The sequence below is a fragment of the Erigeron canadensis genome, chromosome 1 (genome assembly GCF_010389155.1).
Source record: "Erigeron canadensis isolate Cc75 chromosome 1, C_canadensis_v1, whole genome shotgun sequence".
In the NCBI taxonomy this organism is placed as follows: Eukaryota; Viridiplantae; Streptophyta; class Magnoliopsida; order Asterales; family Asteraceae; genus Erigeron; species Erigeron canadensis.
In genome coordinates, this window is record NC_057761.1 from 47733469 (window position 1) to 47761064 (window position 27596).

The following is a 27596-nucleotide window of genomic DNA, read 5'->3' on the forward strand; positions in this document are numbered from 1 at the left end:
ATGCTCTCAATCATATCTCTTTGGTTGCCTAACCCCCGCATGCTCCTCCTCAACCCACCCTAGCTTTCTCTCTCCCTCTCACCACTATATAACCCTCCCTTCTCCCCACTCCATTCTACTTCTACCCATCCCATCCTAATTACATCTCTCAAACACACACATCATTCGAATTCAAATGGCTGTTTCCGGTTTCGAAGGCTTTGAAAAACGCCTTGAGCTTCAATTCTCTAGTGACAACAATAGTACTGAACCTATCGGTATCGGTCTCCGAGAAATCGATTTCGAATCGGTGGAACAAGTTCTCCATTTAGTACAATGTAGTGTCGTATCCGCCCTTGGCAACCAACACTTTGATTCATACGTCCTCTCTGAGTCATCTCTCTTCATTTACCCAACCAAAATCATCATCAAAACATGTGGCACCACTCAACTCTTGAAATCAGTCCACCCTTTCATTCTTCTTGCTCAATCCTTAGTCAACCTACGTGTAACCTCCATCCGTTACACACGTGGCAGCTTTATATTCCCTCTGGCTCAACCTCATCCTCACACTAACTTCCACGAAGAAGTTTTGTATTTGGAGGATAACATTCCTGAAACTTTGTGTTACAGAAAGGCTTCTGTCATTCCTTCTAAACTTACTTGTCATTCTTGGCACGTGTTTTCTGCTGATTCTGATCATCATCATATAGATATGCCATTGTATACTACTGTTGAAGTCTGCATGACTGATCTTGACCCAACTCTGGCTCGAAAGTTTTTTCGATTTCCAAATGATGGCAAAAATGGAGATTCAGCTGGAAAAGAAATGACCGGGATAACCGGCATCAATCGGATTAACCCGAATGCAAAAATATGCGATTTTGCTTTTGACCCATGTGGGTATTCAATGAATGGGCTGGATGGACACCGGTATTCTACTATTCACGTGACCCCGGAAGATGGTTTTAGTTACGCGAGTTTCGAGTGTGTCGTTGATTCGATACAGAATAACGATGATGATATCATGGCGGATATGGTGAAAAAAGCAGTTAAAGTTTTCGGTCCGAGAACGGTTTCGGTGGCTACAACGAGTGCTACCACGGAAACGTGCATGAGAATTAACGCAGTTTTGGAAAAGCAGGTTGGGATGAAATGCAGAAGTTATAGTATGGATGATTTCCCGGCGGCTGGGACTGTGGTGTTTCAAACGTTTACTACACGCCGGAATAATAATAATAATAATAATAGAATATAATATATATTTTATTATAGCAATATATATTATGCATGAGAGGAGGGGAGGGGGCCGGGGACAATATATTGGTGCATGCATGATGACACTAAGGATGATGTGGCATTGAGTGATCATACAAAATATGCATGTCATCTATCGAATATATATTGGTGGGGTTGACTTGTGTAAAAAGATATATTAAAAATGCACTACAAAAAAAAAAAAGGAAATTAGTTTTAAGTTAGGAGAGGTTGAGATATCTTGATTTGGCAAAGAAAAAATTTGAGGGGGATATGTGTGTGTTTCATCTACTGCATCATGATAATGTACCCCACTTTAGTTTGTCACGCCTAAGATTTTGAGGAATGTGTTTTTTTTTTCTTTTTACTCTAGTGGAAGAAAATATTTGGTTCCTAATCATATTCTTTTAGTGAAGTGAAAATGGTTCTTTCTTTATTATATATGATGATCATCATGTTTAATTTGAATAAGAATTTTGTTGATTTTATATATATATATATGTGTGTGTCTGCAGCAATTTATATTCAAGATATATAATCATGATCATAGTGACTACTTAATTAATATAAAAATTATCAAGAGGCGAGGATGATCGATCATTAGAGTACGTATTGCTTGAAATCGCTATGTTATGGTTGTTCCTGATCGATCGAGTTGCAAAGAGTCATGTGTTAATTAAGTTTGTTAAATCCGGCCAGTTCTGCTTCTTGATTGCGAGAGGTTATAAATTTTTAATTCAAATAACATATAATTAAGGGTGTGTGTATTTAAATTTGGCCAGAGTTATAACATGCATGACCTAATGCAAGATTTGTGCTACTAGTATAGTAGCGAAAAAACAACTGATCCAAGCCGAACCGTACACTCTTGTACCAAACTGGTGTGGCTGATTTTCCGTTGTTCACAATCGTCCTAGTCAAAATTGTCAAATGACATGACAACCTCGGATAAAAATGTACTTTGATAAATTTTCAAGTTGTTTCTGATCATAAATGGTTTACTTAGTAGACCTTTATCAAATAATTTGTCAAATCAAACTTTACATTAAATTACAGTATTAGTAACTTGTAAGATATATAAACAATTTCAAGCCAAAACTACCAAGGCTTCAAACTCCTCAACGGCAGCAAAATTTGTTGAAAGTTATATATAGATAGATAGATAGATAGATAGATAGATAGATAGATAGATAGACAGACTTAGAATCGTATGTATCCAACATTTTAGTTTCAAAAACCTAGCTATATTATAATTCAAATTCAAACTCACACTAATATATTTACGCATGTTGGAATTTGATTATTACATGCATTGTTAACTTATCACATATGTCGGGCTCGTTTTATCTGATTAATAATCAAATATATATTCCACGAATAATAGATTGGCACGTAGACAAAGGATCCACTTCATAATTGGGTTCCTTATATATATATATATATATATATATATATATATATATATATATATATATATATATAATTAAGTTCAACTAATTACGCATGCATATATGCACGAGGGTGACAACACAAATAGGCGGCATCATATTATTTTTTTTACAAAAATTTTCATGCGTTCAAATAAAATGACGACAAATTCTTCGGTTTTAATTACAACTTAATAGAAAACGTTCAAGGTGGGCTTGCAAGCATGCAATTATTCATTCATCCACTTTTACCATGAAACACGTTTTAAAACGTACATTAGAAAATTTCTCATTTGCATTACAAATTTAGGATAGTAATCCAAACTAGCTAGCAAGAATAGACTGACACTTACTATGATATATACATATGAGTCGAATGTGTATGTGTGTATATATAAGTTTCGTTTCAAATAAAATAAATATTAAAATAAATCAAATAGAGCAATTCTTTTCTATTGATTAAAAATCGTTATTCATTATGAAAATCGCTAAAATATATTTTCATACTAGAAATTATCAATTGATCAATAAGTTATCGTGTAACCGACAATAAATCAGTAATTTCTTAAGTATAAGTTTTATAGTTATTAAAATATATATATATATATATTAACAAATGATTTATCATATAATAGGTTTTGAACCTTAGATGTATTAAGCTTTAAAAATTAACAAGTGTAACATACCAATGATGCAAAAGAAATATTATGATGTGGTCTATAATTTGTTGGATTGATAAGTTGCCACATTTGGCCTTGTTGTTTGGTAACATAATCATGGTTCTTGTAAGTTGTAAAAATATTTGAAAGGGAAAAGAGTTAGCAATGTGCCAAAAACTAAAGACAGAATAAGTGACCTACCTTTGCATGCCAAACTAGCATTTCCAACTCATTCCTTCCCCACCCCCTGATATATATGGATATATAATAATAATAAAATCAAGATGTCATTGATTAAATTAAGATATTATATAATCTTAATTTCACATAGTTTTCTCTTTTGTTAAGTTTTTGGCAACAAAAATGAAATTTCAATGAGAGTTGAGAATAACAAGCTTACAACTTACAATTTGATGATCATAAACCTATTGATTTGCCATGAGCCTGTCCGTGCTAGAATTACATCCACGGGTTATTAGATATAATTTTGTATTTAATAAGAATAAGAATGTGAAACTTATAAACATTGTTAAAACAAGAAAAATTTTGCATTTGCCAATCCCTAAATAAAATTAAAAGTTAAAAAAACAACAACAAATAAACTAAAAAACATTTACACATTTATTTCATGCTTTTAAAAATGTGTTAGAGTTATATATTGGAAAATGATAAATACTCTTAAAAATTAGCCTAAAAATCCTCCTAAAACTTTAACGAGGTGGCATGTGTTATCTACTAATTCTCTTTCCTAATCTTGCCCCTTAATATTTTCACATGTCATAATCCAAAAGTTAGGAGGATTTTTATGCTATTTTATTAGGAGGATGAATCATTTTCCTTTTTATATTTTATTCATAAATTGTATATTGCAACTTTCTTATACAACTAAAAGATTGTCATGAACTTAAAATATTGACATTCATTAAAGCGGATAACAAAACACATGAAACCTTTTTCTTTAATTAAAAAAGGCCGGGAAGGATAAATATGATTTAAAAAGCTTGCATGAGCATGGGCCATGGACATGAGCATGAGAGAATGTTCGATCAAAATAATTCACATTTTTGGGTCTACACCACATCTTGATGTGAAACAAAGCCACGCCGTTATTTTAAGAAATTTAATGACGCACTTTTCATCAATATAAAATGAATCTATTTGCTGTCTTAGTAATAAAGGATAGCAAAATCAAGAATTAATTAATGCTGTAACTTGTTAATAAAAAGTAATTTAAACTATTTTTTACTTGTAAAATACTCGTATATTAAATACTATAGTCTATCTACATACGAGTAGTATATATGAAAAAGGACTATGCTACTTGAAGAGTTGAAGATGTATAAAAAATGAACAAGAGTGATATGTATGGGGTCCTCGGCCCAACATTGTGTCAACATACTTGTTTTAAATTAAATGGGGACAAATGGCAAAGGTTGACATCTAGTTGCATCTCTAGTGTTCCTTTTCATCATATGTATATATGTTTTACGTACATACGTACAATCTGGATATATTACATATAAAAGTTTTGTAATTTTTTATGTTATAAGTGTCACATTTTAACTATTTAAAACTTTTATCAAATAATTTTAACTTTAAATGAATTTTGTGTTATATTATATTTAATAAAAAATATACCCAATATATATAATTATATTCAAAATTCAATCAACTCGTATAACTTTCATAAGTACATAATATTATATAACAAAGATAAAAATATTCAAGGTCAAAGTAAAAAAAATATATACTTTAAAGATTCAAAATGTGACGTAAGCATCAATAATAAACCAACCAACTATAGACACACCCTTGTCGGAAACATGAAACAATAAACTGAGAAAGATCCTGCCATTAGAATAAATTCGGAATCAACAGCAATTCACAATTATGTCAAAGTGTCAAACACACAAATAATCCCGATTTGTATATCTCAAAAATAGAAAGTTAGAAACAACATATCTACCTCCTCTGGCTTGATTTTTGTACTACTTATATTTTAATTCATACCCCGCCAACAAACACATAAATATTTTATATGTACAAAAGCAACATATGAGATGTATATTTATACTAGAAATTAATTGCACAAGAAATATATAAAGCTTTAAGCTCAATTTATATCCAAAACTTTGTTAAATTCTTCTTACTTGCACTCCTTGAAGACAGTATGTACATTGTGACTTAGTATCAGGTCCACAATTTGATAAATTGTTGCTTACGTTTTTTGTTTATTATTGTTTTCGCCTGGTCCTAGAATATGCACCAAAAGGGGTTGGTAAACCGTAAACACATTATATGCCTGAACTTGGGCCCTCTCTATATTTTGACTATAAATAATGAACAGAGTCAACAGACTCTTAATGTTCGGTTGGGCTAAACAATACGGGTCTGGATCAACATTTTATCAACAAAATGTAACTACCGAACATATATGTATCAACCCACATTCCGTTAATGGCCCATAAATAGCATTTGTGTAAGTTACAAGTTTATAAATTTATCATTTTGAAGATTTTTTGTGTTTAGATATATTTTGGTTAATAAACTCTGATATCTATGATCTGTTTTCTGCAAGCGGATCTTAAATTGTAGCCTTACATTTACGGCCAGTATAAAAATTTTGTGGTACGAAAATAGAAGGTCTAAAAATCTAATTAACCGTAAGTTACAATGAACGTTTTAAGGTCCAACCATAAATATACGGCGGTGTTCTAAATTTTATTTTGTTGTTTTTAAGTTAAATGGTTTGTATGTCATATGTATGATATTGCGTTTTTTTATTGATGAAATGTTTTTAAAAGAATTTTTAAAATGGCTTTTATATAACAAAAAGAATGATTTTTATAAACGGCATCACACACCATTTAATAATCCTTTACGATAGTTTTTAAGGGTATTGGTATTACATGGATTGTTGGTGTGTGGTGGTTCTGGCGTTACAAAGGAACACCGTCACCATTAAAAAAATAATGTGATATGGTGTTGGTTTGAATGGTTTTACCACTCATTTTTTTCACGAGTGATAGTTCTTTTTTTCTCTCCTTTTTTGTCTTGTTTTTTGTGTAAGTAGTAGGTGAGTGATGAGTTTACAATGAAAAAATGAATTGTGATATAAGTAAGGGGTAAATAAAATAACATAAAAGCATTGGTTGAAAATGAAAAATGTGTTGTTTAATCGGATGATATGGATACATGGATTGGTCCATTTAATAACCATTTCCAGTTTCCACTAGTGTTTAAGGCAGAAAATATGTCCAATTAAAGTGTTAGATGTCACTTTCTAATTAGCTATTAGATGGATTCATATTAAGAAGTTAGATAGAAGTTACACGTTTGGTACCATATTCTATTCTCGTTGGCTCAAAAGGTATCACTTGGATCAACAATTTAATACAACGGATACAAACTTCAAATGAAAAGAAAACCAACTTAAGGATAATTAAAATTCTAGATATTTTGTCATATAATTCTAAAATCTAAATAATACGGAGTATTGTATATTTCGTTTTAAGAAATGATATTTTGTCATACAATTTGCGCATATATATTATCGACAAACTAAACGGAAAACATGAGGTGAGATAAATAGATACTCTCTTTTTTTTTTTAGAATAAACATAAGTGTTTGAGATTTAAGATGGTGAGAGTTAATCTATAGCAATAAAATTGGGTGATTCTTCGATTATAACGAGAATTGTAGTCGATTTTAGAGTATGTTGTGTAATGCTCAGGTGGGTCGACATTGTTAATCTATAACAATTCATCAAAACTACATTACATCAATAACTTGCACTGCTCACCATCATTGCCACCACTACCAGCAATTGCCGCCGCCGCTACCGCCACCAATCGCCGCCGTCGCCACGCGCCACCATCACCTGTCGCAACCACGGTCGTCAGTCATTACATTGTCACCACCGCTGCTACCGCCCCATGTCATCACTACGCATCACTGCTATCGTTATTACAACGCCGTATTGCACGGGTGTCGTTTTAGTATGATGTAAAGTATTTTCAAGTTTTTTTATGGAGATAAATGATATAAAAATGATGTGCTAGTAATGAGTTAAAAATCCACCTATTCACGATACTTCTTCCTTATATTTTCTTTAAAATATTTTATTATGCTTTAAAAAGAATACTCATTATTGATTAGTCAACGTTTTGAAAGCCATTCATTCCTTCATTTTTCGTCTTAGGGTAGGTCTCCTCAAAAACACCACTAAAAACAACCCATGTCAATGGTGTCACGGTTTTCTTTTCAAGGACCACAATGTGACTGCTATGACGCCTCTAAAGGTCTCAATGCCCTCGTCATCCGATCGTTATTGCCAATATAATGAGCCAACACCATTATTCCATTCAAACTGGTTTGTTTTTGGTTCATCATAAGGCCACTTATTATTACGATAATGAGTGAAAAGACTTTGTTCTTTTGTGTTTATTTTTTTTTAAATGGGTGAAATAATAAGTTTCAGAATCGTGATGAGTTGGTCATGTGTCAAAGATGTTGTAAACAATTAGTGGTAATAGGTATCTGTTATTTGGTGCTGATAAAGATTAGTTATAGTTTAATGATGAATGAGGCATTGTGACCTTTTAATATGACTATTAATCTAAGTTGTGTCGAGTTTAGATTTGAAGGTTCATTAGTATGTGAATTAATATTGATGCAAGCATACATATGATATATTTTAAGACGTGAATAATATCTCATTGAAGGATCAACATCAAAGTCTTACAATGAGGGTTTTGGTATAAGAGTACTTAGGTTTACGCGAATAATAATTTGTTGTTGTGTCTACAGATGAAGAGTTAATGGGTTTTCCTTGAATCGTGAGACTAGAAGGCCTTGGCTCTGTCTGGATGGGTTGGGCCAGCTAACGGCTACTGTCGAGCCATCTCAAACAAACTTTAGTTGCCCCAAATGAAATTCGACTATAAAGTGTTTAGTTGGTAATTAAAAGAAATTTTCAAAGATTTGTGAATGTGTCATACTGTCATCACACTTCAATTTATACTATGTTATAAAGGAAATTTGGGTTTTTGTCACGTTAAATCAATAACCTATTTTCACCACCACCACCACCAATTGCCGCCGTCAATGCCACCGTCGCCGTTCGCCATTGTGACCTGTCTCTGTCACCACCATCGTCGCTGTTATATCTCCACCACCGCTGCTAATGACGTACGCCATCACCACTCGTCATTGTCATCGCATTACAACGTCATATCATGCAGGTAACGTTCTAGTGCTTTTTAACGATCATTATAAGATGTCTTAAACAAATATATTCTAAACAATTATTGATTCGCTCTTTTGTACGTTTGTGATTTGATTTTTGGGGTTTTCCCCCTTTCTTTCCATCTTCCTCTTTTTTTCTCCATGTCCTCTTCAACCACCGATTCCCTGAATCATCCCTATTTTTAACATATCATATAATTATTAAAAATTTCTTAATTCTCGTTTCTTAAAAACAACATAGCAAATACAAATTTCAACATCATGGAAAACAAATTCAAAATAAATATAATATAATAAGAAGCTCAAGATGATCTCAAATTTGCAATTAATAATCATCTCATTTGACCACATAAACCGAAACCATTAGAGGGATTTTTTCCTTCTAGGATATCATTTCGCCCATAAACTTTTTTTCAGTTTTTTTTGGGTCTTACCAATTTCTTGATTCTCGTAGGACTTTTCACAAACAGGTGGTGTGCGTGCAGGGTTTTCTTTGGTTTTAGCCTGTTGTTGGCCCTCTGATTACGTGATTTTGTTGTGGGTTTTCATAAATAGGTGGTTCTGCTTGTTGGGTTTGCTCTGGTTTGGCTTTTTGTTTGTGTGATTCTCTTGGGATTCTTCACAAACAGCTGATGTGCGTGTAGGTATCGATTTTTTTAGGCCTTTATTGGCCTTTTGAAACTTAAAAGTGTTTTGGGTTTGGGGACATGGGTTGTGTTTATTGCAAGTGTTGTGGATTTCCATCATCATGGTCTGATGGTGGTAATAAAACTAAAGGAAGGAAAGATAAAAACGCGAATACTGATGAGTTATTAGAAGTTGTCCCAATTCCTTCACATAATTATAAGCTCGAGTGTGCTGTGCTAACACGTCGTGGGTATTATCCCGACACACCTAATAAAGAAAACCAAGATTGTTTTTGTATCAAAACAAGTATTCAAGGCAACCCGAATGCCCATTTCTTTGGTGTGTTTGATGGTCATGGTCACACAGGCAAGCAATGTTCAAATTTCGTTATGAATAGACTAGTCGAGATTCTTATTAGTGATGAAACTTTGTTAGAAGATCCTGTCAAAGCTTATGAGTCAGCGTTCACCACAACTAATAACGAGCTTCACGACAACCCTGAAATTGATGATTCCATGAGTGGCACAACTGCCATTACGGTCCTTGTGATAGGTGATAAGCTTTACGTAGCTAATGTGGGTGATTCAAGAGCTGTGATTTCCGTTAAAGAAGGTGATCATGGTCATATTGTTGCACAAGATTTGTCTCAAGATCAAACCCCTTTTAGGAATGATGAATGTGAAAGAGTGAAGGAATGTGGAGCTAGGGTTTTGAGTGTTGATCAAGTTGAAGGGGTTAAAGATCCAAGCGTCCAAACATGGGGTGATGAAGAAAGTGCAGGTAGTGACCCACCACGGTTATGGATGCAAAACGGGATGTATCCAGGGACTGCATTTACTCGTAGTGTAGGTGATAGTATAGCAGAAAAGATTGGTGTTGTGGCCACTCCTGAAGTTTCGGTGGTTCAACTCACAGCTAATAATCCGTTTTTTGTACTTGCAAGTGATGGTGTCTTCGAGTTTCTATCTAGCCAAGCTGTTGTTGATATGGTAGGTTGTTATGTAACACATACTGTTTTTTTTTCTTTTAACTTGGTAACATAGTTATTACATACATTAGATTTAGATAACGATGTGACAATCTTTGATGCACTATAACTAATTATCTTATAAGCACTCAATGATGCGTATGGACGTATGGTTGAACACTTATGATTTAACCAAAGAAATTGCCCATAGATTAAATCTTTTCCGATTCTTAGGGTCCCTTTCTATAAGATTTGGGTTAGAAACTTAGAAGGTATGTTGCATTATATTTTGGACAAACTCTAGATTGTTGGAAATGGGATTTGTGGAAATCTTTAAGTGTTTCGAAGTCTTTTGCTGTTATCTTTGTTATTATGATAATTGTCGACTCGTCCTGCCATTGTATTTTGATCTAGCATGGGTAATTTTTGTGTGTAGGTTGATAGATACATGGATCCTCGGAGCGCATGTTCTGCTGTTGTTGCAGAATCATACAAATTGTGGCTAGAGCACGAAAATCGGACAGATGATATAACAATCATAGTAGTACATGTTAACGGCTTAACCAACGTGAGAAACGTTATAATATAATTCCAATTTCTTTCCAAATAATAGTTTTAAAGTTGTTTCTCCACATAGCTTACAAATGATATTATTGCATTAGTTAGGTGATACCAATGACGGCGAGGCAGGTGAGAGTAGTATCGAGCAAACAATTTTAAAACCAGATGTTACTCCTCCGCGGTCAGAAATGTACCAATCAGTTGGAAGCAATTTCTCACAGAATCTCCATTTTCAGCAGATGATGGCAACTAATGATCAAATACCGGTCATTGAACCACACAAAGGATGATTTGAGTCAAAGCTTTTAACCGCATGTTGTATTTGTCATAGTAACATGAAAAGCATGAGAGCAAATGAGTTTTGTAACATTATGTGGATTGGTTGGTAGCAACTGGCAGGTTGATCAGATTAGTAGTCAAGTTGGTGTAGGCGGATGAGATTGTTAGTCAAACCTGTTTTATGATTTAAGACCAGATCTTTTGTCGTTAATTTTGTTCAAATGAGATGCTTATCCAATAGGAATGGCTGATAGCAAATTGGCAATGCGTAATACACTTTTACATAAGTATCAGGTAGAACTTGAAAATCTATCGGAATGTATTGTTACAATGAAGTTTTTTCAAAAGATATTTTATCATTTTAACTATTAGAAGGGACACTGTAAACCCATTCGGCCAGTTCAATTATTTTGATAGTAGTAAAGTTTTTCCAGTGATAATTCTGATGATAGCTATAACTAAAACCACTTCTTAAAAAGCATTATGACGAAGTCGTTAGTGATTCTCTTATCTTTATGTAAAACATAAGATAACTGGAGGCTTATTAGTACAAGTAACTGTGAACTTTTGTAGCAAAACAAATAAGCTGCCACACATGTAGTCACTTCTGTATAAACTTAAAACAATTAACAGAAAAATCAAGACAAAACCACATTTCTGATATTAATGAAATCCAAACATCTTGTGTACATGTTAAGAAGAAAATGCACCAACAAAAATGAAAAACATAAAACAAAAGGCTGCATGTTGCCCGAGTCAAGTTTAAATTAACTAAATCTCATATCAAAAAACAAAAGTAAGAAAACTGTGCACCTCACATGTGCTACTTTAACTCACCTCGCACGAAAATATTGCTATTTAATGTTACTTTGGTTCAATCTTTTGGTGTAGCCGCAACAGGGCATTTTCCTAATGTATTCCACAAAATATAATCCCCGGAGTGGACCTGTGACCAAATAAACAGATTCACAATTTATCCTGGCTTATCTTAATTTCAGATAAAAACATCAACCAATTCAACAATTTGGATAAGTAGATAACTAGTGTCTTAAAATATCGGAGACATTTCCAAAGGGGCATCTTAGAGGTAAAGAACATAGCTTTTCAAAAAAAGAAGGCGAAAAAAAATAAAAGGTGAAAGTGAAGTGGGATAATGGGTAAACACTTTACAATATAATAGCAGAGAGAGAAGGGTAAATCACCTGGGTTGAATACTCCACGGGTACCTTCACAGATGGAAAGATATTTATCTGCATATCATATAGTCATAGTTCAGTATGTCTAAAAATTAAGGTTCAAGATGGACTAGAAGCCATTGACGAATTCATGAAAAATGTAATGCAGAATTGCAGACTACATATATCTATATAAGTGAACATTAAAGAAAAACATCAGACAGAACATGTACTCCAGCTATAATCTTCAAGTATTTATTTTTTTTCCTCTAGCAGGCAATAATAATAAAAAGTTTTAACAAAAGTTTCTGTTGTTGCTTTATATTATCAATATGAATGTTGCAGTAATAACGAAGCCACAAGAGTAGACTCACGGATTTTGGATCAACTGTCATTCCGGAAAGAGATGTCCCAACCATCTTGAAAGAGACCTGTGCCAATTTTGTGCTTAGCTCAAGACAGATTCAATATCAATAAAAGGTACAATAAAGGATGAATAACATACCTTTGCATAGTTATATGCTTGCCAACAAAATGGCTCTTCTAAATCAACAGCTGGAAGATGCTTGTTCATTTTCTCCATCAAGTAATCCTCCACATTTACCATGTTATTTGCCGCCTCTATTTCCGTATCACTATCTTCATCACCTATAAAACCTTGAACAGACCCCGAAATGAACGGCTTATGATTTTTCCATGGACCAAATTTCACAGTTCCAGGAAATGTCGCTTCAATACTCTTAGCGCCAACCCCTCGGCCACTCGGTATTATTTTCCATTCAACAGAGTGATCCGTATGGGAAACCATTCCAATAGATGGCGTCCCCTCAACTGAAATTACCTTTCTTCTTGGAAACGGCATATTCACAGTGCAAAATTCCATCATTAACGGAGATTTATAACCCTCCATCAAAGATAATTTGAACAAAAATGCACCTTCATTTTCTGACACCATAGATAGCTGATAAAAGCCCTTGACTGGGACTCCTATAGAGCACGGTGCTTGATAGCGTAGTAATACAAAGTTGCCAAGTGGCGGTGAAAACATTACTGACTGCTTGTCACCGCCACTTTGTTCAGGAACTTGAGCACAAGGATGAAATGATAATATTTCAACCCGTTTACTATCTAATCCACTCAGTGGAAACAGCACGTCGGGAAGTCCCTCCAATTCTGCCCGACAGTTTACTTGCCCAGATATTGTTAAGCTATCAGGAATCTCATCTCGGTCATACATTGCTGCATTAATAACCTCGTGAATTGTGAACAGCAGCCTCTGTTTTCCTTTAAAGAGATACGGTTTCCAAGCTGGTTGCTTGCTATCAACAAGTGGCACATCGGATGGTGAGAAACCATTGGTCCTAATAGCAGAAATATTTGAGTAGCTGAGGTCCAAGGGTGTACCTATATAAGAGACAAGTAGCATCTAAGTAATTAATGGTAGAGGTGGGAAGATGGGTAGGTTGGGAAAGAAGACAAAATGAGTTGGAGTTAAAAATGCATATTTAAGTACTGGACTGAAATGGGTCCAGGACCTCTAAGCATTTCCTTGGCCAATAATTAAAAATTTAGGACCATAACTAATGTGATAACCATGACTATAAACCACTCTGGATGTAAGAGTAGACTTTCGGTGACCTTCAACTAGTTTGACTCAAACAACGCATTTGACCCCTTTGAGATACAAAACAACCCAAATCGACCCATTCCCAAGTAAATGGATCAAAAATTACCACCTCCAACTAATACTCAACCCAGCCACAAGAACTTTGCATCAAAATAACTATAGAAATGTCTCTTTGTATGAACATTAGCATCCCATAAGAGGCACAATGACAAGGCATCTCCTTTTGGGTGCTCAAAAGTACATTTTTCGAGTTGAAAAGGTGAGATAGAGAGAATATAAGCACAAGAAAAACCGAAAAATAACGCGAAAATATTAGCTCAAGTTATCTCCACATATGTAAATATACACATTTTGTTTCCCACCAGTAGAATGATAATTGTTCACTTACGCATTGTATCTTCATATACTAGGAGCAAAAAGAGAAAAAGACGGAGGTACCAGTGCACCACATTGATAGTACTAGATAGCTATCGGACCTTCTTTTTTGTAAATTTACAAGTTATATTTTCACCCTCAAGTTCCTTAAGAGCCGAGGTTAATTTCTTACTTTCTAGCCCAAATAAAAGTATGCCTGGTTCTCATAGCATTAGTAAAGGTAACATAACAGCACATATACAAAGCGACAACACACACATAATTAAGAGAAGAAATAAATAGGAAAACTAAACATGAAAATTTCACTAACCGAAGGGCATCGCCATACTGATGAAACTTCGAAGTGCATCCTTTTCCGGGTTCCTGGGGCCAAGCTTTGGAGCATCTGATGCACCAGAACCGCCAGCAAGAGTGCTGGAATTCGTGGAAGCTGCAACTGGTGCTGCAACAGGTTTTGGTCGGGCTGAAATACCGATACTTCCGGTTAAGGAATCCAGTAACCCTCCAACAGAAGTTCCTGCAGTTACAACTACTTCGGGTTCTGGGAGGTCTGATGTTATTATGTCACCTAGAACATGGGCCACCATGAAGGCACTGTAGAGAAAAGAAAATCAAATCTATCAATGTGAATGGTGAAAAAGTATACCTTGATCGTGTTAAAATAAATAATTATGCAGTGGTAAAGAATATTTTATCAAGATAAAACTAGTGCCTCTTTCTAAGTGAAAAGTTCAAACAAGAACCACAGTCCACAAAAGGGTTGAAAAGAGCAAAAACTACAATATTATGTGTTAATTCATCTGTGATCGAGTACATTCAGATGTGATAACTGATTAAAAGTTCAAATGATAAAAAATAAAAAAAAAAAGGTTGTGAACTACTAAACTGTCTTTAAATTCATATGTGATTGGATCCATTCACATAAAATGTGTTTAACACATTTGTAAGCTTTTATGTTCTCATTTTAACCTTCGCCGCCTTTAACATGAGAATGGAGTTAAATTAATGTGAACTAGAACATAGCTTTGTAGTTCTCAGCCTTAAATTGTTCCATTAAAACCTTACCCCTTCTTATAGAGGCTGCAAACTTAAAGAAAATAGTTGATGGGTGAGTAAAGCAAACATCAGAAAATTCATAAGCAACTTACCATACCCTGTGATGCAAGGAAGTTGAAGCAAAAGGGAAGACAAATTTCCGTCCACGCCAACACCATTGCCACAATCAGACCTCCTACATATTGTATTGTATGCCTTCAAATGACTGGGTTCAACCAAGGGCAACACCAGGACGTAATATTGACCCTTTGCATGCAAAACGAGTGGCCATAATGTATGCTCTTCCCCATTTTCTTCTTTCTTAATATGAAGACTTACAATATGACGCATAATTGGGTCATCAACCCATGAATCTGATCCTTCAACTGACTGTTTGACCCGTATCCCATACCCACGGACAGACCCCTCCCTGCATTATGTGCAATAAAGACAGCTTATATGTGTGTAGATATAAGTAAGTCCTTAAGAGAATTTTTGAAACTAAAATGGGTTAGTTGCCACATAAATGAAAAAGAGCCTGTAGATATAAGCAGTTCTGTTACTCAATACTAAAGACAAGAGGTATGATATCACCAATCACCTAAAGAGGTGTTTAAGATTACTTTTCTTAAACTAATTTTACATCTAGAAAGCGGCGTTTTCAAAAAGTAGGTCTCGGCATGCTTCTCTAAAACTGCACAGATAATCACTATTCTATGATTATTTGCGTTTTACTAACATATCAATCAGACAATAATCTTCCTAAAAAGCAATCCCAAACACCCTCTAAGTTCAAATATTAATCAGTACGATTGACAGCAGATATCATATCACCAATCACCTAAAGGGGTGTTTGGAATTGTCTAAATTAAACAACTTGGCATTCTTTTTCACACCTGCATTTTCTCTCTAGGAAAACACAGTATACTACTTTTATTACATTTATTTACCTTTCACTAACGTACTAATCAAACTACAATCTTCCTAAACGACATCCCAAAAACCCTCTCAAGGATCAATTGGCATTGCTTAGATTGACATATTTTTCATAAAATAGAAAGCTCCAAACACCATTTCGAATCCAACTTAAAAATCTTTTCTTGCCACAAAAACGACACCAATCGATTTCTCTCTCTAACATGCACACATAAATTCATAAACCTTAAACATACAAACTTAGAAACAATACCAATCAAATTTCATTTAAGTTCATGTATAAACAATCAATTTGAGTACAATAGGGTGGTCGTAAAACCTCTGTTTTCGTTCCGAAAACGCAGAAGCTAGTTCGGAATCAGACGGCGTGGGCGACGTCACCACATTTGAATTCTTACAAGCAACACTCCAACGTCTTTCAACTACTGAAAACCTCCTAAACGATTTAATATTAACAAATTAGATAAAATAAAAATAAAATTGAAACCCTAACAATTGTTAATCTAACAGAAAGAGTGAGGGAATGGACATACCGAGAGAAAACGACGGCGTTTTGATTGTTGAGGATCCAAAGAGCACGAATACTGCAACTATTATTTGGCATTTATATAAAATTTTGATTTGATTTTAATTTGAGATAGATTTATGGAAATGGATATCTCTGGCAAAATGGTTCTTAAGCTTGTGTTCTAAGTGAATGTTACAAAAATTATCCTTGTAGTATTGCAAGTACACACTTTTATCAAAAGAGGGTTTTATTTTGATCAAATGGAAGCAGTTTGACCGTCATATGTAGGCCAATGAGAGTGTTGGGAGGATTTCGTCAGGTGTTACTTATCTGGTAAATTAAGAGTTGTCCTAAAAAATATATATGAAAATGGATGAATTTTAGAGAGTAGGACAACTTGCGCTATGTGACATGTGAAATAGGAAAGTGTTGTATATATATAAAACAGGAAGAGAAAAAAATAATAAAAAAATCAAATTCCATATATTTCGGTCAACGCGATAGTCAATGAAACAAAGGGCGACGGTGAGGGGTCACCTAAAGGGCGGTTTTCCCCATGGGGCGGTGTTGGGGGCGACTTTGAACGATAAAGGGTTGAGTTCGTCTCTTTTTTTCTCCACTTCGTTTAATCTGCGACTCTTAGTTATCATTTTCAAATACTTTTGTTCATCTCCAAAACTTTACCTAACAAAATTTAAATTTAAATCTTGGACATTTTATAAAGAACATAGGGTGTTAAGTTATTAACAATTAAACAACCTTGAAAATAATTTAAATATACATTTTAGTCCCTCATTAAAAAAACATTTGCTTGATTTTATGATGTATGTAACTATAATTCTTACGGGAATAAGAAATTCAAGTTGACGTTTTTAGTTCAATATGCATGTCTTTTTTAGTGAACCATAATTTTCAAATACAGATTAAAAGTTGTCTTTTTCACAAGCCTTAATTCACAAATGACTCCAATTTAATAAAAATATTGACATAAATAGATGAAAAAAAGTCTTAATTCACAAATGACTCCAATTTAATAAAAAAAATTGACATAAACAGATGATAGTGGGAAACATTAAATCAGTTTTTTTTTTTAACAAAATAAAACTAATTCCACGAATCATCAATAGATGAATTGTTATTTGACGAGATTTAAACCTTTGAGTTGAATTAAATTTTAGTGTAAGCAAAATATTTCCAAGAATGAAAATTGAAAAGTCCTCCCAAAATGGATTTTCCCATGACTAGAATTGGATAAGTGAAAAGATATGCCCCTTAGCTCAAATTACTGCTAAAAAGAAAAAATTTAAACCAAACTCGACATATAGTTAGAGATGTAGAGTTAGAGTCATGCAAATATTGGCCGCGACACGTCCAATGGAAACAAAAGCGACACGTCCAATGGAAACAAACTGGCTGATTGTTTCAACTTTAGAGATGTTTGGTACAATGGAATGGAAAGGGTGGAAAGAGAATGGGAAATACTTCTCATGTTTGGTTGCAACGGAGAATGAAAAAGGAAATCGAGAAGTGGGAATCGATTTCATTCCCTCCATTATTTATAAATTGTAGAGAATGGATAGGAATGAAAAAAAATTTAATTTTTTTTTTAATGATGTTATATGTATTAAATTTAATTATTATTTAAGTTTTTAAATTTTTCATATATTCATTCTCTGCTTGTACCAAACGACAGAATCTATTCTCTTTCCAAATACTCATTCTATTTATCAGTATATTCATTCTCGACATTTCCATTCTCTTTGATTCACTCTTACCAAAGACCCATAGTTATCAAAATTGATTATTCGTATATCTATAACATTATAATATTTGACATTTTATCTTGTACTTCAAATTTTGAGTAAAACAAAATTCATAATCCATTCCAGCCGACCATCCTCACTGAAGAATCAAATATAAAAACAGGTTCTAACTCAGACATTAATTTGACAAAATAGGTACAAAAATCAACATCTAGAAACTCTTTAAGAAAAGGAAACTATTAAAAGCCATGTTTAATGTACATTAGGGAGTTGGTTCTGATAACTACAAGAATCAAAGCGATACATAAGTTGCACTAGAAAAACACCTGAAACTATACAAGAAATCAGAAATAAATCCACTGGACCAAATACAAGTTCCCTTATTACAACACAGTACTCAGACTACATGACTTTCCACAACTACCACACTATAGTTTACCTTTTCCATGATCATGTCGGTATATTTTGCTATTGTACAAATACACTCTAATAACGAGCTTATGAGCTTTATAGCTGTATTCAAACTAAACACATTCTTGTGGTCTCTTTTCATAGATAGATTTAGGGTTTCATATATCCACACAAAGGTAGGAGATTATGGACCCTGCACGCCTTCGAGTCCTCTCACTAACCTTTGACTTTTCAATCAGAACCTTCTTAATATTGGTACAAGTAGATATGACGGTGGCTACCCCTGCTGTAGTCACACCGGGACAATAGACCATGTGGCAGGATTCAAGGTATTTGCATCTTTTAACAAGATGAGCTAGACCCACGTCTGTTATATCACGGCAATGTGATATTACTATATCCTTTAGTAAAGGACACCCTTCGCCTACCTCTGCCAATGCCATATCTTGCAAATTCTGTCCAGAGAAAAAATGTTATGTATTGTTAGCCTCGTACAAAAAGGATATCTAAACTTTGATACATATACTTTACTAGCTACAACACTTCTGATTCTTTATCATCTTTTCCTAGTCAATATAGATTTTAAAATACATATATGATAAACCATCAAGTAGTGTGCAGTATACTGGAGCCAGAGAAGGAAGGAAATGGAACTAAGCTGTTTGTTTTGTCTCGTAATATGCAATGGACCATTCCTGAAGTAATGTGGTGATTTTTATTACATAAGCAAGGGTTTTTATTTGCCATTCAATCATTAATTGAAATGAAAAGTTACAATTACACTCAGATACCATATCTGTTTTTAAAAAATATCAAACCTATTAAATACATTACTTTTTCTTTTATCTCCAGATAGCATAGAAAAACAAGACAAAATCTTCATTAAGGTCTTTATTATGTTCCATTGTGTATAATCAGATTAATATTATTCAAACTTAAAAGATTATTTATTGTGTTTATTATAAGAAAAATACTTAATAGAACTCATGCCATTCCTGTAGCCTGTAGGCCAGCCAAACAAAGTAATGGAATGTAACATTCATTCCATTACCTTGTCGATTCCATTAACTCCTCTGTTCAGTTCCTTTGTCGTTCCATTCTAGGCAACCAATAAGGTCTTATGTGAATTAGGCAGAAACAGTAAATGATCAACATATTTAATTTATAAATAATTAGTTTTTCACATTAAAAATTATGTTGTTAAAACAATAATCTACTTAAAAAATAAAACATATAGAACATTTTAGCAAGTCTTGATCAATTATAATAACGCTATAAACTTCTAACGTATTTTATTTACACCAACGTTACCTGAAGAACGCTAACATCTAGATAAGTTAATTGAGGACAGCCTCTTGCAATTGCTGTGATTCCGATGTCTCCTATTTGGTGACAGCCACTGACATTTAAATGCTGTAACAAGGGGCAACCATTACCAATAGCAACCAGAGCTTCATCCCCTACCCTGGTATATAATTGCAAAATTAGTTGCGTAAAGAACATTTGCATATACCATATCTAAATGTAAAATATGAACATAGCAAACTAAGTAACTAACAATAAGAGTAATTGCCTAATCAATGAAAAAGGAATCACAAACAAAAGAGGACAGAGATATATAAAACCAAACATGTCGTATTGATTTAACGAACACATTTGCAATATCAAAATACCCTCTAGAAAGTTTTCCAGCGAAATTAAAATTTCATTGTAATGTGCATGCTATACATAATTATGTAAGAACAATATACATTATCTACCAGTACAATATCCTATCTTCCACATACATGGATGATTAACGAATATGTATATTAACAATGCAACTATAATATGTATATGTTAGCATCATCCATCAGTTTCCCATATATCAACATGTGGGATGAAAGTACTTGTACATAAGAATGAAACAAAAATTTTACCTATCACAAAAACGAATGCTGAGATCTGTAAGGTATTTACAATTGTTACCAACAGCTATAATTCCTTCACTCCCAACCTATGAATTATAAAGAAACAGACAACTAAGTAATCTGATAATGTTAGCTCCGAAATATCACACGGGTTATATTCACACACATGGTACACATCAGGAACAGCGAGTTCTCACGATAATATAGAGTGTAAGTAATACTTTTATTTTAAGCAATTTGATTACATGAAAAATATAAATACTTGAGAGAAAAAATACCTCATAACATCTGCGTATGTGAAGTTTTTTCAAATTCTTGCAGCCAATAGCAATGCTGGATATAGCATCATCACCAATGACCGAGCAATCCACTAGATGAAGAGCTTGCAAATATTTACAACCTTTGCCAACTTCGGACAGGGCTTGATCACCTACTTTCTGACAGTATAGTAATGCTAGCTCTGTAAGACGCCTGCAAATTTATCATGTTAGCCTCATTGCAGATAACTGAACTCTAGTCTGGCATTGATTTAAAGAATTAAAAATTTGGAACAGAAAAGATAAGAATAATAAACAATCAAAAAAAGACTAGACAACTCACTACATAAAACCAGTGTTGGACTGCTGGCATAAACCAACATCCCAAGTAAACCCTTTAAAGTTCCGTTTACTTTCCAGATTTGCATCAATATTTGCTAGGTCTGGCAAAATGTGGGTTGGGTTATAAAGGTCAAGGCGAGATTGGGTTGAGACGTAGCTTGTAGTGCAGTTTGAAACATGCAAGTTGGGTAGTTGATAGATAAATAACTGAACTAGCCCAAGAATCAAAGGGCTTAGTTGGGTTTGATCTAACACTTTGTGCCCATTTTTATAAATAACTAAATTGTGTTGATTGTGATTGCAAAAGCAATATAACAACAATAAAACTTACATGCAAGACCTTCCGATGCTTTCCAGCCCATATGTGCTAATATTATGGCATCCATTTACTTCAAGACGTGTAAGTTCAGAACAACCAGCTGCCACTGCCTCTAATCCCTTATCACTCAGAAAATAGCAATCACTCAGCAACAGACTCTTTAACTTTTTACATCCATTCCCAATGGCACAAAGGCTCCTGTATATATCATTTCAGCATCTATCAGATTCAAAATGAAACAAATAGCTAACTTTTTTGAATTTATGTTGATTATGACTTTTGGTTCCTTCAATCCCTTTTACAGCAGGATGGATTCATAGCCCAAACCCGTCACAATCAAATGAAGGTCGTTCAAAGTGTCTACACAGAACATGCATTTAGATAACGCCAGTCTTGTCGGTTTGCTATCTTCATCTTAGCCTAATGTTTTATGCAACCTCACTCTTTTTATTTCCATATATAAACCAAAATCACCCATCAAACTTTTTATTAACTTATTAAATCAAGCATCTATCTCAACCATAATGTTCATTTATTTTACATAGCCTTGATTCAGTTAAAGATAGAGCCGTAAACAAGCCAAGCTACTCGAGCTTGACTTAAACGAGTCAATTAGTATTGACTCATTTAGCAAATGAAGCAACGAGCCGAGTCGAATTCAAGCCAAACTCAGAGCCCGTTCTGTGAACGGTCTCGAGCTTCAAACACTAAACACGCAAGCCCAAGCGGGCCTACATATTAAATAATCTTAAATAGTAGTCTACTGCAGTATGTATTTATAATTGGTATAACTACAAACTTAATATTTCTACAAACTTTTATAATTGAACTTATCTAAAAACAATTATACATAAAATTTAAATAACTAAAACATGAAGTCATTTATAGTCGCTTGAGCTCTCAAAAACTAAACAACCCGAGCTAAGACAATTAAAGTGATGCACATGTCAGTTTCTCAAAAAACGTTGAAAAAACTGCATATATTACTGGATAACTTACCATAGAACGTTTGGATAAAGTATGAACATCTTAAGACTTAATATTTCATGCAAGTTGGTATGATAACAAACAATAAGAAAACAGGACATAATGAAAGATAAACTAACTTGTCTGAAAATCTCTGAAAACTATAAAGTGCCAACGACTCCAACAACACACAAAGGCTTCCAACAGCACTTAAAGCCTCGTCTGTTACCATAATGCATTGCAGATTCAGATTTTTGAGAAGGGGACATCCTTTTGCAACAGCAATTATCCCTTTGTTGCGTATGTACTCCGAGTCCAGTGACAAAGTCTCAAGAAATCTGCAATGAGACCCTACAGCTTCTAATGAAACATCAGTTATTTTATCACAAGCCGCCACACCCAGTAACTTCAGGGTCTTCCCACATCCTATGGCTAACTCAACTAAACCAGTGTCAGTTAAACCTTCGCAATACCGCAAATTCAATGCTTCAAGTTGTTTGCAACACTCGCCAACAGCACCAATACCTTGATCTCCAACATAACAACCCTTTGGAAAGAAGAAAAATATAAATAACCAGATACTTAATACCTCTAAATAATATGTAAGTTTATATACAACTAAACATGAACATCAATATCATCAAATATAAAAAGTTCAGTTTTAAATAACTCTGTAATGTGCCCACTTTCAACAAACAAGAATGCAACATTGCTCGATGCACACATTTTAAGATTCGAAGGCTTGACAAATTAAGTATAACACATACATCCTGGAATTTCAAAACTTAACAGCCATATATAGCCATAGCATGTAAAAACTATAAGCATTTCCACCTACAATCCAGAATTTATTCTCAATGCCACTTACAGGCTATATTTGCAAATATAGAGCAACTGATTAGGTAACTTCATCTTTGACAACGGAGATAAATAAGACATGATAGATAAATACATAGTTATTCGCAAATAAAAAGAGAAGCAGCAAAACAAAAAAGAATAGAAAAATACATGAAAGAAAAGAGAAAAAAGAACATCAACAAAGATGACCTGAAGTCGCTTTGTTTATCTCCACTATGAATTTACCTACCAGTGTATCTCATTGAACAATTCTTCAATACATGATCTATAAGGGTTTAAAGTTGGGTTTCAATTTAAAGTTTGATACTGTGAAGCTATTTTCACCTTTTGAATTAAGATTATGTGAGCTTGCAGCAATTTCAGGATTCAAGAAGCCGTCATTCAAACCTACATGACCTCATGAGTCATGAATAATTAGCTAGATGACACTCTCTTCCTGGGTTATTCCAGATGTAAAACCTCGTCCACTAAAATCAATCCATGATTGACAATGAACAAGAGACAAATTATTTACCTGCAAATCCAAAGATTTCAAAGATCCACATTTCTGAGCTACAAATCTGAGGCCAGCACTCGTTGCATTAGAGCACCATATAAGGGTCAATTTCTCAAGTTTGGCAAATCCATCAGCCACAGCAGCCAAACCAGCATCCGATAGACAATATGTTTCATATTTCTCCGCCAAAAAGCGAAGCCTGAGCCAAGCAGATTGTCTAGCATTGCGCCCTCTTTCCTGCATTTTGTTCAAAATCACTAAAAGTGATCAAAGTACAGACTTTAATCTGGGCTTCTATAGTTCTATGAGATGAGATTTCCAATTTATGTAAGTACAGTTACATGCACTCTTAATTTATGGAACTTTCACACAGACGATAAGCATAGATTTTCTAATCAATGAGTGATTCATTATACTATGTCTCTACAGAGGAATAGTAATAAATATAAGTGTGGACGTGTGGCACTGGTTCTTATTCATCTTCAAGTGTATATTACAAAGAATAACAGGTTTATTCAACACCATCACAACTAGGGGCCTAGATCTTTTTCTTACTGGAACATCCCGTTTTTCCTAATAACCTGAATCAAGGAACTATTTCCAACTAGTGTCCTCATAAAACTGAAAACACCAAGGCCACATGATGTTAGCAGTAATATGCAGAAAGCCCATCCAAATACATATACATGTATAGACAAACCAACAAAAACACACACAGAGAAACTTGAAGTAATTTTCTATCCACTTTTCACATATTAAATTTGCATACAAACAGTCACGAAAGATTAGACCTACTTGATGAACATCTCTTTGTACTCCCTCTGTCCCTAAAGGACAATCACAATAAATGCTGGTATATAATTTTACACTGTTTTTCATAATGCAAACTTCGTAATTCATGGTGGCAAAATACGTCAACCGTTGACCATCACAAAAAGCTATAAAACAAAGTCAGTAAAGTGAAGCGTCCTGCACAAATTGGTGATCTAAACCCAAACATCATTAAAAAAATTGAAAAACAATATCTAAGGTACAGCTAACACCATGGGTGAGTCCTGCAGGCGCATATCGATCAACAGATTCCCGATTGGGCATACAAGGGAATGGTAAGCTGAGCTAATATCCATGATACAGCTTATTCAAATTCAGGCCTATCTTATTGATACTATAATATGTGCTGACTCCCTTGATTATTACAAACTCCCAATGGCTGTTTATTTAATTAATGATAGGTCATACAGTCCTAAAGTTCTTAAATTGATGTAGGTTTATCCCAGTTTCTCAGTGACAAACTTATATCAACATATTTGAAAACTCGAAAAACAGTAACCCACTCAAAACCTAAACGTTAATTGTCTAATTTTGGAAGAACGATAACAAAAAAACGCACATGGGAACAACACTAAAGGCAGTATAAAATAGATATATCACCAGTATCGTAACTATATATCTACCTGATTGGTCAGAAACCGAACAGATTTTGCTGAAAGTCTAAAAAACCAATTGAATTGATACTTATTATTCAACAATACTTCCCAACAAGACTACTTATGACCTAGGCACCTAGCTGAGAAAAAAGATGTGATTCTGCCAATTTCACTTCATATATTAATACTTCTAGCTATATATAAAAACTTGAAGGAGCTCCTTGATGAATGTTTCATTGTAATCCCCCGATCCCTAGAGGAAAATCTGAACTAATGTTAGTACATCGCAGGTTCTTATTCCTCTCCAAATGACTAATGTGGTGAACGGAAGGTATAAAATATACACCCTTCCTAAGTATTGTAAACCTCAAAATTCATGGTGACGTAAATATGTTGACCCTTCACCATTACAAAATGCTGTAATACAAAAACAGTATAACGATGTCATCTCGCAAATTACTTGTCAACCCCAAAATCATGAAAATTGTCTAAGGTACGGCTTATTACATTAGTGAATCCTTCCAAGTGCAACGGTTCAGATCCTTCGTGTGATTCCAACAGTGAAAAGGCACGATACATTAACCTGACGTCCACACTAGATATATAACAAATTAAAACTACGATATCTGTAAATTCCCTTCATTAATATACAATCTCAGACGATATTTACTTCAATGAACGATATATCCTCTAACACACCGCAATAGTACTCTCTTTTCATCCCCACCAAAAAAAGTTGCTAACTTTACACAATTCTATTACTTTCTTGACCACACAAACTTCATCAACTTATTCACCCCACTCAACACCTAAACATAAAAATTTCCAATTCTCAGGAAAACAATCCATTTTACAAATCAAATAGCAATTGAGATAAGAAATCAAAATTCACACTCAAAACCAATATCAGGCTTCATCTGATACACCATTATTCTAAGTAATATAATGATAACATAAAAACCAACCCAATTCCTATATGTGCCCTAATTCTTTTTATTATTCTAAATATATATATATACAATATACGGTAAAAGAAATGAAGGGAAAAAAGGAGTGGGAGCTTACAGCACCAAAGGGATGAGAGCCAGAGAGGCGTTCATCAATATAAAGATTAGTAACATTAACGAAACGATCGGCGATAAGATGAACGAGGGAATCGGGGCTACCGGAAGCACCGATACGGATAGTATCACGGCTAATTCGTTCTAGGGTTAGCCAACGACGGCATACTAGTGAAGATGCATCTCTTCCTGATTTTGAATCTAATTTACGGAATATTTCTATTATTAATTCGTCTGGTAATATTAAATTTATTAAATCATGGCCTCTTCTCATTTCAATCAATTGATGTATACATATACAGATATATATATATATAGAGAGAGAGTTGTATAAATATAGATTTGGGAGAAAGTGTGTGTGTGTGGATCGGTGGGGGTTGTATGTGTTTGGTTTCAGAGAGTTTCAGCTGATAAAGTTGTATTTACCGGTCCCACCTTACGTTGAAGTCTCTTTCTTTTTCTTTTTTAAAAAATTGCTTAATTGTCAAACAAATCTTTACTAACAAGGTTTACAAATAAATAAAGAGAAAAAAAAAATAACTCTATTGATAGTTATGGATGTCACCTATGTTTGTAAACTTTGTTATTAAAAGTTTGTTTGTCACTCTAGTATTGCTTTTTTTTCCTTTTCCAGAGAAACAGTGTTTTAATTTTTTTTTATTATCCCTTTTTTGAAGGGAGCACATATTAGTACCACTATAATTTATTAGTGTACCACACTGTACAACTGTTATAGCAGACAGTACAAATATATAATGCGTAATAATGGTAGATTAATAAAGAGTTGTGGTATCATTACCAGTTCCCTTTTTTTAAAGCATAAAAGAACATTTTTTTAACGAATATTTGTTTTTATTACTAAAAATACTATACTATTGGTTTTATACAACATTTTTCAAGCTCCATAAAAGAACATGATTCTATTCTCATCGTTTATTTTTGCTATTCTGACCACGTTGTATCGTAAGAAATGAAAATTTTGTCAGGTACTTTGAGTGGACTTTTAACTTTGACTACCACCTTTAGCAACGATATCGTTGCTAAAGAGTTATTTCGATTAAATCAATTTCAAATTAACATCAATGTTCTTACCAACCAACTTTACAAATCTCACACCCATTTAGTC

General features: G+C 33.9%; 4 protein-coding genes across 7 annotated transcripts; 2 read left to right on the forward strand and 2 right to left on the reverse strand.

The window, feature by feature from the left end:
• Positions 1–1658, forward strand: LOC122585188 (S-adenosylmethionine decarboxylase proenzyme 4). The gene has a single exon (XM_043757299.1). The coding sequence runs from the start codon at positions 176–178 to the stop codon at positions 1235–1237; it is 1062 nt and encodes a 353-aa protein (XP_043613234.1). The 5' UTR covers positions 1–175; the 3' UTR covers positions 1238–1658.
• Positions 1659–8795: 7137 nt separating this feature from the next.
• On the forward strand, positions 8796–11262 carry LOC122579560 (probable protein phosphatase 2C 35). 2 transcript variants are annotated; one of them, XM_043751759.1, is made up of 3 exons: positions 8796–10186; positions 10601–10732; positions 10831–10967. In XM_043751759.1, exons 1-3 carry the CDS (start codon positions 9278–9280, stop codon positions 10882–10884), a joined length of 1095 nt encoding a protein of 364 aa, XP_043607694.1. In that variant the 5' UTR covers positions 8796–9277; the 3' UTR covers positions 10885–10967. The 2 variants fall into 2 exon arrangements, with proteins under 2 accessions (XP_043607694.1, XP_043607687.1); XM_043751752.1 differs by having other exon boundaries at positions 8810–10186; positions 10827–11262.
• Positions 11263–11642: 380 nt separating this feature from the next.
• LOC122608716 (AP-5 complex subunit mu) lies at positions 11643–16801 on the reverse strand. Its single transcript, XM_043781813.1, has 8 exons — positions 16686–16801; positions 16472–16588; positions 15335–15646; positions 14492–14775; positions 12685–13583; positions 12554–12610; positions 12207–12254; positions 11643–11950 (listed from the first exon to the last, which is right to left on the reverse strand). The coding sequence occupies exons 1-8, from the start codon at positions 16754–16756 to the stop codon at positions 11879–11881; spliced, it is 1860 nt and encodes a 619-aa protein (XP_043637748.1). The 5' UTR covers positions 16757–16801; the 3' UTR covers positions 11643–11878.
• Positions 16802–18644: 1843 nt separating this feature from the next.
• On the reverse strand, positions 18645–26829 carry LOC122585297 (F-box/LRR-repeat protein 4-like). 3 transcript variants are annotated; one of them, XM_043757423.1, is made up of 8 exons: positions 26475–26829; positions 24001–24219; positions 22769–23175; positions 21675–21860; positions 21023–21215; positions 20754–20830; positions 20146–20299; positions 18645–19289 (listed from the first exon to the last, which is right to left on the reverse strand). In XM_043757423.1, exons 1-8 carry the CDS (start codon positions 26742–26744, stop codon positions 18993–18995), a joined length of 1803 nt encoding a protein of 600 aa, XP_043613358.1. In that variant the 5' UTR covers positions 26745–26829; the 3' UTR covers positions 18645–18992. The 3 variants fall into 3 exon arrangements, with proteins under 3 accessions (XP_043613358.1, XP_043613360.1, XP_043613359.1); XM_043757425.1 differs by lacking the exon at positions 26475–26829 and adding an exon at positions 25917–26119; XM_043757424.1 differs by lacking the exon at positions 26475–26829 and adding an exon at positions 24778–24876.
• Positions 26830–27596: the final 767 nt, after the last annotated feature.